Here is a 17,959-nt window from a genome sequence, read left to right on the forward strand (position 1 = left end):
TATAAAATTGAATCATGTTGAGCTAACATGATTCATTATAGTTAGACTGATATTGTGCTGACGACAACGAGTGAGATCACGGGATATCACGCGAGAACACGCGAGACAATCGGTTTTTTTCTCTCAACTGAACTAACGTGATTGAATGACGTTATCTCAACTTGAATACATCTAATTCCTCAAGCTCCCAGGCCTCTACCAGAGGCCTGGGAGCTTGAGGGTCCTGCGCAGTATCTTGGCTGTGCCAATATATATATATATATATATATATATATATATATATATATATATATATATATATATATATATATATATATATATATATATATATATATATATGTTTTTTTATTTTATTCAATATCAATATTTGTCAAAGTTAATCTAATAAAAAAAAATACAGTGACGTCAGTTCCAAAGCGCTATTGTGTCAGACTCATCTCCCGCTGAAGAGGATCCAGCGACATCAAGAGATTACGGAAAATCACGCGAGATAACTGGCTTGCACCTTGTTGGGTTTTTTCAAGGGCAGAGGGGAGATTCCTGGCGTGCATCTACTTAATTTGAAGAAGGTAAGAGTCAAACTATTTTCATCTAAATCCATATAAAAATATGTAACTTAAAATTTCTCTACCATTTGCACCATTTTCTACTTGTTCCATACTTGTGTCACATTATTTCATGTTCTGTAGATTAAGTCGGTTAGGTTAAGGCAGATAGCTTTTTCTTTACATTTATCGCCGCACCATGTTAGGTACTCTGCAGAGCCATATGTAGTGTAAGGGTCACAAAGCTGCTGCCAGAGACACAAATGGACCCCAGAAATGTCACAGTTTTGCTCCTCCTGAGCTCCCTGGAGGTTTAGTGGATTTTTAACACACTGATCTAACATCAGTCTATTTCTAACTATTTTAATTCTATTTCAGTAATGTTACTATGGAGGTAAATGTAGATACACACACACACTTTGGTACCTTTCTATCATCATCGAGATTCTTAATTAATTATGGTAATAAAAAGTCCTACATTTCAGTCGGTGAAACCTGCAGAAAGCATTGCTTTCTGAGCTTTGTTAAATGTTCCTAAAATACCTGTTAGTTGTGGATTTCTAGTATATTTTGTCAGGCTAAAACTCTCAATGGATTTATCCATTATTACAGACTTGAGCTTTCTATTTTTTTTCTTTAAAATACATATTCCTCTGCTGTAAAGATGTTGGGGTTTTTTGGACTCTTCTTTGTTGTCCCCAAATAATTGTAGCTCAGAAACAATATTGAAGTTCATTGGTTTAATTTTGAAATGTTGATGTTTTTTGTGTTGATTGTTTGTGCTCATTTTGACCTATGTTACTATTGCTTTCTACCATGTTCAATTCACCATTGTTCTGCACATATGTGCTTGCATACAAGTGTCCAGTGGTTATATTCATGAGGCATTCAAGGGACTTGTACTAAAAGATACAACTCAGTTCAGTATGAATTGCATATTTTAATGGCTGAAAATATATCTGATCTCTTTCAGAACATCACCTGTCTGTAATCCACCTGCGTAAGTACTGGTCAAGGGGCTCATCGGCTATCAAGTTACAGATTTCAGTGGCTAATAGTAAGTTTTGCCAGATCTAAAGTGACTGAATGTAGTGTTAGAGAGCTTATAGAGCTAGAGTTCAGCTAAACATTTATTTGGCCAGTCTGTTTTATTTGTCTTTATTTGTGTGGGGATGTGGAAATGTAAGGAGTGTAGTCTCTCTCTGTCTCGTAGATATGACCTGTTAAAACATTTTACACTTAAACACCGGCATATGCGACGTTATCCATGCCCACACATAGACTGTCCATGTACTTGTAAGACATGGAATGCTTTGCATATTCATTTAAGTAGAAGGATATAGACTGTGTTGACCATTCTGTACTTTTCACATATTTCTTTGGTGATATATTCATGTCTTTATTTAAACCTCTAACAGCTTCAGTTAGATGTTTAAATGAGATGTTAAACTCCATTTTAGTCATGGCATAATGAAGGGATACTAACAATTTTAAATATCTTTCAAATAGACTGCAAGCCACTGATCACTTTTGTTGTGACTTCCTTTGAATGTAGCTATGTTTTCAAGTGTGTGAACCTATACTGCTGGAGTTTTGAGATTGTTCTCATTGTTTTTTGATCTGCATATTTAGGAAGACACTGCTGAGGTCAGACGAGAGTGCATCCTCAAATGTCTGTGTGTACCTAAATGAAGATCCAGAGAAGCTGGTGAGGGAGTACATGGTATGTTAAATTCTCTTTGTGTTTACAATAGAACTCCTAAGAGTTGTTAAAATACTTTCACCAACTAAGGTCCATGAGTGACTCAATCAATGTCAGTCTTAATTTATTTATTTAATTACATGTGAATTGTCTCCCCCCAATACCCTTCCCTAACTCCCTTAGGACGTTGATGAATGAAATGGCCAAAGCCGAGACTGTCCTCGGAATCGTCATTTGAGCAGAGGCTGCCGATGTGCATCTGGATGTTGGGATTGTCCTGGAGGGGGTGGAAGTTATGAACAGCTTGGGCAGTGTATCTTCTGCAATAGTGATGCTGCTGGGACTAATCTACGCACTAAACTTGAGCTACCCTCAAGTTTAGTGCGTTCAGCACTCAACTTGCTCAGTAACTCAAGCATACCTTTGAAGTAATACAGAAAATAATAATGAAATTGGATGGAAAGAACTTATCAAAGAAAGCACAAGTTCTCAATATGAAACTCGCTGCTAAGTTGAGCAAAGTTTCATATGGAAAATGAGTGTTTAAAGTCTGCAGTAGAAAAGATTTATATTGTTACAGTTCTCTAAGTTGAGCAACTATACTGACATGTTTTATGTTGTAAAGAATTGGCTGGGAAATGAAACTGTAACCTTTTTGTAGTTGTTTTTTTATTTCAATGTCCAACTCAGCTGTGTTTTGTGCTGTGTAAAAAAACGATGTATAACAAAATACAATTGTGTTGTACCTTTTCTAATTGTTGAGTGTTCTTCCTACACTTTCACCTAGTGCTATCTTAAAATGCTTGATTAACGCTTGAAAATATGTCTTTGAATTAACGTCATGAAATAATGGAAAGGATTTTCACACGATTAACTAGCTGTCTTTTAGCATGAAGCATATTTGTTGAGCTAACTTGCTTTTAGTGAGTTGGACCTACTGAATCAGGTAGTGTGAAGGTACCACTGTAAAATAAGGTGGTTTCAACTAGATTTACATTCATCTTAATGAAGTTACATCAATGATTTGGTCCTAAACATTGCAGATCAGTTGGGCTGGCTGTATTGCATTACACTGGGTCACACTATAGTAACTCAGTTAAAGGAACCTTTAAAACATATGTTGAGCCAACACATTTCATTTGAATTTGAATAACCTTAATGAATGGAGTTGAGCCAACTCATTTGATTTACAATCATCCATTGCCTTACCATGATTCTGGTTAAGCCAACATATTTGGTTTAAATTAGAACAACCTTAATGAATTATGTTTTGCCAACTCATTTAATTTATATAAGAATAACCACAATATATTACGTTGAGCCAACATGTTTGATTTAGAATCACCAATTGAATCACCATTGTAACAAGTTGAGCCAACACATTTGCTTTACATTGGAATAATCTTAATAAATTAGGTTGACCTAACACATTTGCATTAAATAGGAGTAACACAAGTACATGGTGCTGAAATAAAGCAAAGTAATCAGGTGGAAATCCTTTCCATAATTTTTTATGTTCATCCAATGACTTATTTTTTTCAGTGTATGGGACATTAAGATCAACTGAAGCTTTTGCTTGTCTGCCCTGACAAGATTCACAGGTTCCAGGCTGGTTGCCTCAGAACCACGTGTTTCCCACAAACTCTCAGTCTATTTGAAGTCTGGACTTTTACTAGGCCAGTTATAACACCAGATGTGATCCATTTGATTGTAACTCTGGCTGTTTGTTTTGGGGTTGCTGTCTTGCTGAAAAACGAAGACATGTCTGAACAGACAGACAGACAGACAGACAGACAGACAGACAGACAGACAGAGAAATAGCAAAGACCAAAATCGCAAAAGTGTTTTTCCCCCAAAATCACTTTCGGTGTAAAACAGGCCATTATTTTAGGAAGGTGCTCATATGTATTATAATAGTATTGCACTCTGCCAGTACAGTTGAATAGGTGAGAGATAACAGAAGTAATAGTAGTAAGAAGTGTTACAGTTTATTGATGCTACATTTCCTCATTGTCTGCACACCTGCAGTAAAATGTAGTTAATAAACAGCTGCATGATTTGAATAAAGAATCAGCTTTACTGCAGCCTCAGGTCCAGCTGCCTTCTCTGTACAGTCAGCTGACTTTGAGTCAAAAACAAGTGGAACAGGACTGGCAGCATTCTGCAGCCATGCATGTCACCCAACCCACTGAGCCAGAGGCAGACATTCTGGAAATGATGCAGAGATGGCAGAAAACCTGGACTGAAGCCCAATGGCTGCTTCACCTGAGTCTCAGGTTGGGTGAAGTTTATTTCTACAGCAGCAACAAGGCAGTCCAAAGTGCTTCACACCATAAAAACACCAGATGCTTCCTCTTTCTCGGAAGTCACTCTGAAAAAAACTGGAATAACTTCCAAAATGATCAACCCTCTGATCAACAGAGCAAATTGATTTTACCACTTACAGTTATATTTATCCTTTTAACAATTTGGATGGAGAAACTTGTCAACAAATAATCCATTCTAAAGTATATTATAATTTTTTCTAGTCTATACTGTCCAACTGTCTCAAGCCGTGGGAAGAAAATAATGTGTCTGATTGGAAATGTGGAAACCGAGGCAAGGCGCTTCAACTGCGTCACAGCGCCCCCTGCTGGGTGGACAAAGGAAGCTTCTGTGTTTTTCCACTGATTTGGTAAATAAACACACCAGGAAGTGAAAAGAAAACTCGAGTGAAATGAGTGCAGTGTTACTGGTACCGCTCTGTCACACAGAAACCTCTTCCATACGTCTTCAGACTTGAATGCACTTGTGTACATGTGAACAACCCATTTTGTACACATGTACTTATTAGAATTTGAATTAGTGTTTCGTTCAAAGTGTAAAGTTTGGAGCAGAAGTGGTGTAGAATCATATTTTGGGTTTGGTCCTTTTCTTCCAGTCAAAGGAACTTAATGCTTCAGCATCCCAGTACATTTTGAACAATTACAAGCTCCTAATTTTGTGGGATCAGTTGCATAATTAATCCAGTCTGGATGTTTGTACATCAAATGCAGGAACTTTTGAAAGTCAGCACATCAGCAAGCTGACTGCGATGAAATTATGTTACTTAATAAAGTTTTTTTCTTAAATTATGACACAGAATGATGAATCAGGTGTTCTTGTATTTTTATAATCTACTTGATTTTCAGACCAGGTGAAGACCATCCATCCACAGTGTCATTTATTTTCACTCCTTGTTGTGTCAGACTCTTATGCCAGCTCTGTCCAAACTTGTCTTTGGGACTTGTGTTCCTTATATGCTTAAAGAATGGCACACAATAGCAACCAGTCACACCCTTTTTGCTTTCTCTCAGATCACACAATGACACTTCCACCGAGGCTGCCAGGCCAACTCTGGTCTCAGGATACATTATATCTGCAGTGTATCAAAGCTGACTCAGTGTCAGCAAAATGCGTTCTGATGGTCAGAGTAAAAGAGCTGTGTTTCTCTAATGAGAGGAGGTGTGGAAGTCAGAGGGGAGGAACTTGTGTAAGAATGCCACTCTTCAGGTTTAAATCCACCAACCTGACTGGTCGGACACATCACCGTAGATCAGAATCTTTCTGAATGATCACAATAGTCAGCGTTTATTGTCTCAAAGTGTGGAGGTTTTCATTCTGCTTTGCTCTGTCTTCTGACAGCATCAGATTCCCTGTGGACTCTGGAAACCTGGACTACAATGTCAGTCAACCTGAGCAAGAACGGTTCGGCTCTGATGGCCGCCTACAAGAAGGTGGTGGATGCCAAGTCGGACACGGACTGGTAAACTGGTTCTGTTGAAAACAAAAGTAACAAGACGTTCTTGTTTTCTTCAGTTCTCATCTGTTAATTTTGTGCTTTTAGGGCTTTGTTTACCTATGAAGGCAACAGTAACGACCTTCGACTGGCAGAGACAGGAGGTGAGAGGTCATGATGATCTGTGGATCTACATCGCTGTGATGTACAATAGGGAGAACAAGTATTTGATTCTGCTGCACCACTGAGTTTCCACACTTTCAGAGACTAGATAGATCTCTAAACTTTATTGTTGCTACGTCTCGACTGTGAGGGACAGAATCCAGAAGTAATTCAAAAATATCACATTGGATGAGTTTGTATTTTTCTTCTAACTGGAATTTTAGAATTTTACAGCGGTTGTGAAACTATTCATTTAGATTCACAACCGCTGTATCTAAATAACGCTGAGTGGCAGATACACTCACCAGGATTTTTTAAATGTGTGTTTTCAGCACATTGCCATTTCTCATAAACCTGCCTGTTATTGCTGAGACGTCCAGTCCAACAAGGGAACTCAAGCAACATAATCCCACTGTGCTGAGCACACTTCAGCTTCACTTTTTGGTTGAACTCTTTCTTTACAACAAGAGATCAGAGCAGTGCCCACATTGCTGCAGACAAAACACCAGTTCCTCTATCCACTGTCCCCTGCAGGCTCCCATAACTTTAGAAACTGGATTTGAGCTTTTACAATCAGAAGGATAAATTGTGAACGATGATGTCAAAAGGGCTGTTCTATAAATGCATCAGAAATCTAATGTTGCATTATAGTGGTTGTTCTCAGCCCTGCTGCTTGGGGGCTTAGGTGTTTGATTGCTGATGCACATCTTACATCTGTAATTTAAATGTCTTTTTCTTCATATCAGGTCTGCTGGAATAGGAAAACATATAAACCGTCAGGATAGTGGTCCTGCTTGGTCCAGTGTTGGAACTCACCGTATTAGAAAAACATAAGGTCGTGTTAAATAACAGACTGCTGTTCTGGTGTGTGTTCAGGTGGAGGGTTGGAGGAGTTGGTGGAGGAGCTGAACAGTGGAAAGATTATGTATGCCTTCTGTCGAGTCCCAGACCCGAACTCTGGCCTGCCTAAATATGTCCTTATAAACTGGGTGAGTCACACACACACACACACACACACACACACACACACACACACAGATTCCCATAATACAAAAGGGGAGGAAAAAGTTATTAAAATCAGTTCTATCGTAATTTTCTAACTATTACGCACACCTAATTTTAAAAAGAAAAAAAAATTGCACATATGGACAGCACTTTCCCACGAGCTGCAGCCAGGAGTCCAAACATGAGCTATTTAGAGAGGAATATTTTTTTTACTTTTATTTAAATATTTAGCAGTAACATACACTAATATGAATCGTAAATGATTTTTCAGAACAGCGTCTGTAACACGGCTGCTCAAAAACAGTACAGCAGCCTGCCAAGAAATGTCATTGACCTCTATATTCAACTTCCTTCTGCACAGAAACCACTAAGTCATCTTTAACTGGGGGATCTGCTTCTTATTTTGGGTCAGGTTGTTTGGATTGGATACTAAACCAAATCATTTGAAACTCCATTCGTCACTTATCATATTTTGTGTTAGATAAAAATTTGTTTCATGTGACAAAACATCAAAGAGTGGCAAAAAAAGCTAAAGTTAAAAAAGCTTGTAGAGCAAACACTTCACAGAACTGATTAACCTCTACAAGACAGGCTGGTTTCAGCTTTGCAGTTAATTCACAAAAACATTGTGATATAGGTTTTTATTTTCTACCAGTAGTAATGCAAAAACTGATGAAAAAACACAGATTATGACTGTTTGTCTATGTAGACTGGTGAAGGGGTGAAGGACTCTCGTAAAGGAATGTATGCCAACCATCTCAGCGCCATAGCAAATTTTTTGAAGGTAGGTGTGATTCTGCTACGTTGTGATTGGATGGTTTGAAAGCAGCTATACTTCCTGTCACCTTCCCTCTAACGTCTTGATGTGATTGATCTTAGGGAGCTCACGTTACCATAAACGCTCGCACAGAGGAGGACGTGGAGCCAGAGGCCATCTTGACTAAAGTTGCAAAAGCCTCCGGAGCCAACTTTAACTTTCACAAACAGCAAAATTACATCGATGCACCAAGAGGACCGGTGGTGAGAGGAGACTCAAAACTCCCAAGGACATACAAAACCTTAAAGTTTCTTTTGTTATCAGTCCTTCATATGTTCCATCTTTGTCAGCAAATTCACAGCTGCTGTTCAGACTTTGTTACAGACATGGTGAAATCCTAACACATGATAAATAGCCTGTACTTATTATCACTTTATCAAGTCCAGAGGACTCCAAAGCGCTTCACTCTACATTCAATCATTCATGCACACTTTCACACGCTGATGGTTGTAGCCACAGCAGTCCTGAGGGAGTCTGGCTGCTACGCACCAGCAGGCAAGACGGACACAACAAGACACAACAGCCGGAATCGAACCAGCAACCTGCCAACTGCAGAATGAAGTCCTACCACTGTCGCCACCATCATCCCATGAGTTCCAGAATAAGTTCTACTGGAAGCCTTAAGCATAAATTAAACATTTCAATTTGATGAAACCAAATACTAAACAGAGCCAGCTATAGACTGTCTAACTAAATCAAGCTGATATAGAACAACCATCTAAAGAAAGAATAAATTATACAAAAAACGTACTCATTCATAGATCGGATGATTCTCAGACCGGTTTTCCTCTGAAAAAGAGATTTTGAGGTGTTCTGTAGAATTTGCTGATACTTTTTATACAGTTCATGTTACACTGAATGACCAATGTGGAATTCTTCTTTTGAAATTGAGAACTCCTCAGGACATAATTTGATTTGTATTAAAGATAATATTTCAAGATAGTACTTGGAAATATAATTTGCACTTTAAACAGTCTTACTAAATCATAAACTTTCAGTTTTAAAAAGGTTTTGTGCTGCAACTTCAATTTTTATTTCTTGGCAATTTGCAACTTTGACTGCAACTTTACAAAAAGGTGGAGCAAAATCAGTAATTGTAGATTACTGAACAATCACAAAAAACATTGCAACATCCTGAAGAGACTGACTTTTGCTTCACGAGTGATGACTCGACCTCTACCCTTTGTTTTGACTATTCTTTTAGAGCACTAATCTTTGTGCTCAGCACTTTTTGCCGGTCAATGTGGGAATTTTCACATTTTCAACCAATTTCTCCTTTCCTTGTATTCCAGGGTTCTGTGTACAGAAAAGTCAATGCTGTGGAGGAAATCCAGCAAACCAAGAAGGATAACTTCTGGGACCAGGCTCAGGTTTGTTCCTTCATACACAACCAGCAAGTCTTACAAACACAAGCATCTGCATCTGGTATAAATGTGACCAATGTCTTTTCTCAGCGGGATGAGGAATTACGTCGAAAGGAGGAGAGAAAGAGAGGAGCAGGAGAGGCAGAAGGCAGAGAGGAAAGGAAGGAGTTGGATGAGAAACAGGCAAAAGAGAGGGAGAGAAGTACGAAGGAGAGAGCTCATCAGATTGAGCTAGAGAGGTGAGTTAGAGCTACACAGTAAGTGCAAACCAAGCAGCTAAACGCTCAGTGGGATGTTTGTGTGCTTGTACATGGCAGGAACCTTCAGAGAAAAAGAGATGAAGAGGAAAGAGAAAGGGAGCAACAGCGACCGGTGAGTTAAGCTGTTACCATTGAGCTGAACGGCTGGTAATGGAGAACTGCATATTTTGATGAAGATCTGATACCAAAGAAATACAATGCCAGTATACTGATAATGATACTTTTTGTTACTTTATTTTGATATATTATAAAATGTCTGACCCTTAGGTTTTTTGTGGTTCTTCATTTGAATTATTTTATTAAAACCTGGGATATAAATTGGACAAAGTCTATGTCAACAAAATACTTCAATAACAGATTAATATGAAAAACTAAGCAGGTGTTTGTGTATTTTTTCACAAGTAAAGTACAAAAAAAATCATTTGAGAGAGAGTCAGAACAAAATCTTTTTTCCAGGCAGCGTTAAAAAACTACAATACAAAAATAAGCGAAAGTTTCAAAACAGAACATTAAACTAAAACAGCAGACTTACTAGTATCAATCCAATACTCTTACTGGGTTGGTATTATCATTAATGTAGACTCTAGTAATCAATATGATATAGTGATTTTCGTGAGGAACCCTGAGTAGCAATGAGTTTTTATACTGGGATTGGTGGAAATGACTAAGCAGGCAGAAGGACACAATGGGGCCAGTCTGCAGCCATCACTGGACAAGAGGCCTGGTTCACCCTGGACAGAACGACAGGCCATCACAACTGATGGATCGATCAATCAATCAATCAATCAATCAATCAATTCAATCAATCAATCAATCAATCAATCAATCAATCAATCAATCATCAATCAATCAATCAATCAATCAATCAATCAATCAATCAATCAATCAATCAATCAATCAAATATGTATTGCACATTTCAGCAACAAGGCTGCTGAAATGTGCTTCAAATCATAAAAACACAAAATAAAAAGTCATAAAAACATCATACAGTCATCAATTGAGAAAACAGTGACAAACTTTACATTTTGATCTGTGCCATCATCAATGTTATCACTATAAATTAAAATGTTGGTCAATGTTCCATTTATTATGGTTGTAAAGCACCTGGACAGGTGGGCTTTCAGTCTAGAGAGAAAGAAACTCAGTGTTTCAGCTGTTTCCCAGTTTTCTGGAAGTTTGTTCCAGATGTGTGGTGCATAGAAGCTGAATGCTGCTTCTCCATGTTCTGGTTCTGGATTCTGAGCAGAGCCAGAACCAGAAGACCTAAAGAGTCTGTAAGGTTCGACAACAGCAGATCTTTAACATATTGTGGTGCTAAAACATTCAGAGATTTATAAACTAACAGTATTATAAAGTCTATTCTCTCAGTCAGAGGACTGTAACTGGTTGATGTTCTGTCTTCCTGGTTTTAGTCAGAACTCCAGCAGCAGGGTTCTGGATCAGCTGCAGCTGGAGGGTTGATTTGTCAGGCAGAACTGTAGAGTCACTGTTGCAATACCCAACAATAAAACTGCTGTTATGGCAGTATTTATCAATATTTACCAATATCATATATGGTATTTATTTCCCCAAACTTTTCACACTGTGTAAAACTCACCACAACACCTACATTGGTTTTGCATTTGTTTTTGTGTACTAATCTTTGTGCTTAGTACATTTTTCCAGGAAATGTAGAAATTGTCACAACATGTTCATTGATTTCTAATATGCTTGTATTCCAGGGTTCTGTCTACAAAAAAATCAATGCTGCAGAAGAGATCCAGCAAACTAACAAGGATAACTTCTGGGACCAGGCTCAGGTTTGTTCCTTCATACACAACCAGCAGTCTTACAGACACAAGCATCTGCATCTGGTATAAATGTGACCAATGTCTTTTCCCAGCGGGATGAGGAATTACGTCGAAAGGAGGAGAGAAAGAGAGCGGAGCAGGAGAGGCAGAAGGCAGAGAAGGAAAGGAAGGAGTTGGATGAGAAACAGGCAAAAGAGAGGGAGAGAAGAACGAAGGAGAGAGCTCATCAGATTGAGCTAGAGAGGTGAGTTAGAGCTACACAGTAACGTGCAAACCAAGCAGCTAAAGACGCTCAGTGGGGATGTTTGTGTGCTTGTACATGGCAGGAACCTTCAGAGAAAAAGAGATGAAGAGGAAAGAGAAAGGGAGCAACAGCGACTGGTGAGGAGACAAAGCAGGCTTGAACCAGAAGACCTGAGTGGTCAGGACGGTTGATACAGCAACAGGTCTTTAATGTATTTTAATGGAGACCCGTTCAGTGATTCATAAACAATTAAAAAGGCAAAAAGTATGAAAGGGCCAACTGAGGATGTGAAAACAAGACAAGTACAGTAAGTAAAGACAAGTTCAGTCTTACATGTCCACGGTGTGGATTATCTTTTCCTCATCAGTCTACCCCCAGTCAATGTTTCCTGTTATTAGAGTTATTGGGTCAGAGTGAGAGCTCCAAGGCATTTACATGTGATGGTTCAATTTTTTTCAATTCTTATGTTCTTCTTATGTTGCAGATAATGTCTTTAACTTTCCTGTTCCTGTTGTAGAATGAGCAGGAAAATTTGAAGAAGGTAACAGGGATCAATGCTGCAGCATCTGTGCAGAAAGCTAACGTGAGTATGTCTCACTAGCCGTAGCTCATTAAAAACACTTGTTTTCACTAACCTCTGAATCAGGGTATTCAAATCCCTTCCATGAACACAGGCATACAGAATCCAGCAGGTAGACATGCAGACATGCTTCTCAAACGTTTGCAAAAGAATAGGTTGCTCTCCAGAGCTCAGAAAATTCCAGCTTGGTATCATGACACAATGCCACCTGTGGAATACATCTTGAAATTTCATGACTACTAATCATTCCATCAAGCTCAGCCGTGTCATTGTGCTCTAGAGCAGATGAAAGACATGTACTCGTTAGAAATGAATTATGCCACTGTTGGGGTGTGGCAGTTGCCATCTAAACCATACTTACTAGACTGTACTGCGGAGTGGAGTTGTCTTTCAGGAGTTGGGCTTAACTCTACAGATCCAATGATAGCAACTGTTAATGCTGCAGCTAACAATGAGGTTAGGTCTTCCCGTCCAACATCAATGTCTGACCTTTCATATGCACTTCTGGAAGATGGTCAAGAACCCCCATAAAACCATGCGGATGCTATGCGACATACTTAGCATCACATTAAACCCTGTGGATCAGGAGGATGTCTTCACATGTGTGTGAAGACAGATGACTAAATATTTGAGTCAATTTGGCAATTGTTTGTGTCCAAGTCGGACTCTGCTGTTTTTCCAAATGTTTCGAGGCAGTATTATGTAAAATCAAACTTTCTGTCCTCCACATCATGTTATAAAGTTATTCCCTAATCAAAACCATACCTGGTGTGTTACCTTGGTAGTTCAGTGCATGTTTTATCTCCATGGCAACCATTCAGCTGTGCAAAACACCCACGTGCACCTCGTCAATGCAAAGCTCATCCTCTGTGAGCTTCTGCCTCACAGAGCAGCCCTCCCTCACCGAGTTCCTTCAGACTAGCCACCAGCTGTTAGCAAACTGTGCAGCCACTCAGCTCATTATAGAATCTTTAATAGAGGAGCCATGTTGTGATGACTTCCTGAAGGAGGAGTTTCAGAAAGAGCAGGAGTTTATAAAGAGACAGAGGTCCAATTTCAAGTCATTGATTCAGGAAGCAAAATTTCCTTTGTCATATTTGATATGTACTGTAAAGAATTTTTATAAAAACAGATTGTAATATAATTACATAAAAGGGCAACATGTGCAGAAAAAATACATAGTACTGCCCCTTTAACAATTCAAAACACCACTTTACCCAGTAGGATTAGAAAACAACTCCATAGTGACAAGTTCAGAACATTCTGAAATCGGAGATACAAATTGCAGTTTAAGCATCAAACTGTAAAATCATTATAATATCCAGCACTTTTTTGGATGCGTTAGATCACTTAATGGTTTGTGATTGGCTGTTTGTCTTTACATCTAAATGGACCATTGCAGATAAACTCTCCTTTAGATTTTCAGATTCTAAAAGGTCATGTGTCTTTTCCTTCACTCACAGGAGGCAAAGTCACTGATTTCTCAGAGAGCGTTCAATCCCAGAGACATCTTCAAGCAGAGGGAGCAGAGCTTTGAGGCCAACACACCATCTCCTGCTGCACCCCGACCAGGTCAGAAACACAACAAGCTGACACTCAGAGGCGGGCAGAGGAACCACAAACTGTACTCAAGTAACAGTCACAACATATTTTTACTCAAGTAACCATAAAAAATAGCCGTCCAAGAAATGACTCAAGGAAGAGTGAAACAGTATTTGGTAAAAAGTCTATTCAAGACCCAGAGTAACTGATCAATTTATCAGCCATTTAATATTTAAATGTTACATAATCAGATGGGCCAAAATATAAAGAAATTTTGGTATTTTAAGGACTAAAATGACAATAATTCATATAAGAAACAAAAAGGGAAAAAACAATAGCTAAATCCAGCAAAAGAAAAATTTTCCAAATCAATTTCTTTTAATGTAAAACATATGAAGGTTTAACAATAACTGCAGGTCTGTGTTTGTGTCTGGTGAAGTTTTGGTGAAACATGTTTATTCTTCATTCAGTGGGTAAAGAATCCAAAAGTTTTACTGAATTAAGAGTGACTTCATAATTAAATGACTCAAGTAAAAGCAGAATGTGCAGCGTAGTAAAAATACTTCTAAAGGTACATTTTTTTCAAAAGAAAGTTACTCAAGTAAATGTAATTGACTAAATATAACTAGTTACTACAGTACCTCTGCTGACACTAAACCACCTGTAGCAGAATGAATGGTTGATGTTCCTGTTTTCCCCTCAGGGAAGCTCCAAAGTGCGTTTTTGTCTCAGAAATCATTTGAGCCTGAAGAAGCGGCGAAGCCTCAGACTCCTCCGCCGGACGTCCACCACCCAGTGACCAAGACTCCTCCGCCGGATGCCCACCACCCAGTGACCAACCCCTTCTCCTCAGCCACACCTGAACTGCCTTCACTTCCTGCTGCAGCTTTCTCGCCCCGCCTCCAAGAGACGGTGACTTCACATGAGAAGCCTGCAGGTCAGACACACTTCCTGTTGAACTCTATATCTGCAGGTGTCAGTAATTTAATCATGATCACTTCCATGCAGGTATGATTAGCCTTGATCAAAATGATGTCAGCTGTCAGCAAATGGCTGCTAGAAATATTGCAGCAGTTTTCTGCACTGAACTTGTATTTTTGAATGTAACTAGTTAGTTTGTGTTTGGATAATTTGTCTTTTTGCTATGTTGAGTTGAATGTCTCACTTTTTCTCCTGTCTAAATATAGAGGACATTTCCACTGAGGAGGCAGAATGGTCAGATGAGTTTGATGATGATGCAGATGAAATGACTCCAGGTAACATCACCAAACATCATGTTGACCTCTTACAACCCAAAATGCATCATTTGTGTATTTGGGATCGGTGAGTTTGACAGGAAAACCTCAATATCAGTTCACGCCACTCACCTTTCAGGCCTCATTTAAAAGAAAGTCAACCTCTAATAAGGTTTTCTTCCAGAAATAGCACATTTAGAGTTTCCAGTGCCAGGAAACCCAGTTAGTCTGCTGTGAAATGGCATCTAATAGAAAAGAAAATAACATTTTTAATCTCCACACTGAAGGAGCCAACTGGTTAAAGAAATTGCTACTGACAATTGATGCTTACTCATGAGTTTACTGCAGCATCACTGTAAAAAGTTACACACCAACATTTAGGTTTAGCCTATCATGTAGAAAAAATGTGGGAGTTTGTTTATCAAACTCCCACATGTTATTCACATATTTATAATTATCATAGTTCCAAACTAAATATTTCATTCATAAGCAAAAATCAGTTTCTCCCACAACATACAGTGTCATTTGCGGTTGTTAAAAAATTTATAGAAATTATTTAGCAAGGCAGATTAAAGCATGACTCCAAACCAATGAGAAGAGAGACATTGTGGTTCTTCAGGTTCTTCTTCCAGACTCAACAACCTTTTGTACGACCACAGAACTCTCCTCTGGATCTGGAAAATGTTTTCTCTGTTATAACTTTGTTGCCATGTTTTTTCATTCCTGTCATTCTCCCACAGCTGAAAGTCCAGTTCAGCAGGATATGTACCAGGATCCAGATCCAGTTGGCACTGCTGACAATCTGTATGAGAATATTTACCATTATCCAACAGAGGTGAGTCTGCTCCGTGTGTCAGAGGGCGGATCATACCTGGAAACCCAGGTCTGGCTGACAGTGATGGGGTTTATGTGCTTTCAGCTTGCAGTCATGGTTTCCACATCATTTGCACAGATTTCTCTGTGTTTGGAGCCTTTAATGAAATATTTTTATGTTTTTGAATTTTAGTCTCAGGACTATAATAATCCAGATGATGGAGAACAGCAGCTGTACAGAGCCAGGGCTTTGTATGACTACCAGGCTGGTAAGGAAACACATCATGCTTGTCTTAATGTTGGGTCTGTGCTGATACCGAAGATTCTGATGCTGCTGCAGAGTTCCTTTACAGTTTACAGTTCAAACTATCCCCCACTGTTTGCTCCCTGTTCTGTTACTCCATGTTGACCCCGGTTTCATGTTCTGGGTTCCAGCTTTTGTAAATGTTTTGGACTTCATTCATGAAATTGTGGCTCATCTGTCGTCCTGTTCCACTGTCTGCACTTTGATTTTACTCCTTTATCCCACCTGACACTTTAAAGGCACTTCTCAGTAAATGTGAACCCTACAAACACCGAAGAATGAAAAAAAAAAAAAAAAACTCTAATTATTCTGGCATTTAGTAAATAGAAATAATTTTGTTGACTCCAGGTGAACTCAAGCTGAGATGTCTTTAAAGTAGTGTGTGTGAACTCCTGGTTTCATCTGTGTGTGTCCAGATTGTTGCTTGAATGTTATCTGACAGATCAGTCACAAAAGCATGCAATTCAAAAAGTTAAAGAAAACAATTAAAGATAACAGAATCTGGACTATTAAACTTTCCATTTCTTCCCCTCATACCTGGATTTGCCTGTCGTCCACAGCTGATGATACTGAGATCACCTTTGACCCCGATGACATCATAACAGAGATAGAGATGCTGGATGAAGGCTGGTGGAGAGGCTATGGACCTGATGGAAACTTCGGCCTGTTCCCTGCCAACTACGTGGAGCTCCTCAATGACTAAACAGTGGCAGTCCTGATATGAAAATGAATTATTAACTTTCTGATTGTCTTTGTTTTTCCACCCGCTTGGAAAATAAATGAATAAACTGTTACCAGAGTGAGCGTCAGTCTCACTCTGCAATGTTCCCTTAAAGGAAACTGTCTGTTTCTTGTTAAAGGTTTTGTTCAAATCAAATGAATTTGATTGCGGAAGAACAATGTTTAGTAAAAATACAACTAATCTGAAACGACTCAGGTCAACTGTTAGTTTTAAGTTCCTCAACTTAATGGACATATTTTTCACAGATTCCTTCTGTGGGAACCGTGACTTCACTTGTGCAATAAATAAAGGGCCGTTTCAGGGCAGGAATAAATGTACCATAATGCCCACCGGAAAAAGGAAAATCACCAAACAATCTGTGTTTCAAATGACATGAAATCAGACTTGTACAGGACTTTTCAAATACGCTTTACCATGAAATTAGTCATTCCCATTCATGCACACATTGACATGCTTCTGCTTTGTAGCGACAGCTGCCCTGAGGCAGTCTGGCAGAAAGGGGACTGCTGCTGCCTCCTGCTGAAGTTGGACATTAATGTACAATGTTTAGCAGAAACGTGCAGCTGTGGTTCTGTTTAAACGTGTTCTAATGTTGTTGTAGTTTCTTAGTTTGAGATATGCATGAAATAGTGTAGGGTCAATCTGGAGATGTACTTTATACCTCTTTGTTTGAATTAGGTACAGCATGCACTGTACTGTGCATGTTGCCTGGAGAAAGTAAGCAAGAATACATCAGTTTGACTGCTTAAACTATTTGCAGGTAGGCTAATAAAATTATTTTCATCTCACTGTGCAGATCACTTCTCTTCACCCGGCACAGCTCTTTGGCATCTCCAGATGTCTGAGGTTTCATTTTTAGTACAGCATCTGTGTCTAGCATTGCCTCCCATTCAGCCTGCTGCATTGTATCTTATCACCTGCCTTGATGGCTGCAGCTACATGTTATTTTCGCTAAATGAGGAAAAAAGAAAAGATATTTAATTTGTCCTTTGCATGCTAAACATGAATTTATTTTTTTTTTATGAAAAATTAGTTTTAGCTACATTTGTCTTGAAAGCAACTTGATGCCTCTCACTGATTTTATCATGAACAAAAT

General features: G+C 38.8%; 1 protein-coding gene and 1 long non-coding RNA gene across 3 annotated transcripts; both read left to right on the forward strand.

Moving 5' to 3' along the window:
- Nucleotides 1-410: 410 nt before the first annotated feature.
- Nucleotides 411-3,267, forward strand: LOC129379734 (uncharacterized). Of its 2 annotated transcripts, none has more exons than XR_008608237.1 (4): nucleotides 411-569; nucleotides 1,519-1,602; nucleotides 2,178-2,268; nucleotides 2,431-3,267. It is a non-coding gene; the product is annotated as an uncharacterized LOC129379734 (long non-coding RNA). The 2 variants fall into 2 exon arrangements; XR_008608238.1 differs by having other exon boundaries at nucleotides 1,519-1,545.
- Nucleotides 3,268-5,796: 2,529 nt separating this feature from the next.
- LOC129379728 (drebrin-like protein A) lies at nucleotides 5,797-17,529 on the forward strand. The gene is made up of 18 exons (XM_055060552.1): nucleotides 5,797-6,031; nucleotides 6,113-6,168; nucleotides 7,043-7,155; nucleotides 7,881-7,955; nucleotides 8,051-8,191; nucleotides 9,281-9,358; nucleotides 9,443-9,591; nucleotides 9,670-9,724; nucleotides 11,335-11,412; nucleotides 11,496-11,647; nucleotides 11,730-11,784; nucleotides 12,165-12,230; nucleotides 13,691-13,799; nucleotides 14,473-14,706; nucleotides 14,957-15,025; nucleotides 15,745-15,839; nucleotides 16,011-16,086; nucleotides 16,682-17,529. Exons 1-18 carry the CDS (start codon nucleotides 5,949-5,951, stop codon nucleotides 16,822-16,824), a joined length of 1,827 nt encoding a protein of 608 aa, XP_054916527.1. The 5' UTR covers nucleotides 5,797-5,948; the 3' UTR covers nucleotides 16,825-17,529.
- Nucleotides 17,530-17,959: the final 430 nt, after the last annotated feature.

Source organism: Poeciliopsis prolifica, unplaced genomic scaffold (assembly GCF_027474105.1).
Source record: "Poeciliopsis prolifica strain line A6 unplaced genomic scaffold, Auburn_PproV2 SCAFFOLD061, whole genome shotgun sequence".
In the NCBI taxonomy this organism is placed as follows: Eukaryota; Metazoa; Chordata; class Actinopteri; order Cyprinodontiformes; family Poeciliidae; genus Poeciliopsis; species Poeciliopsis prolifica.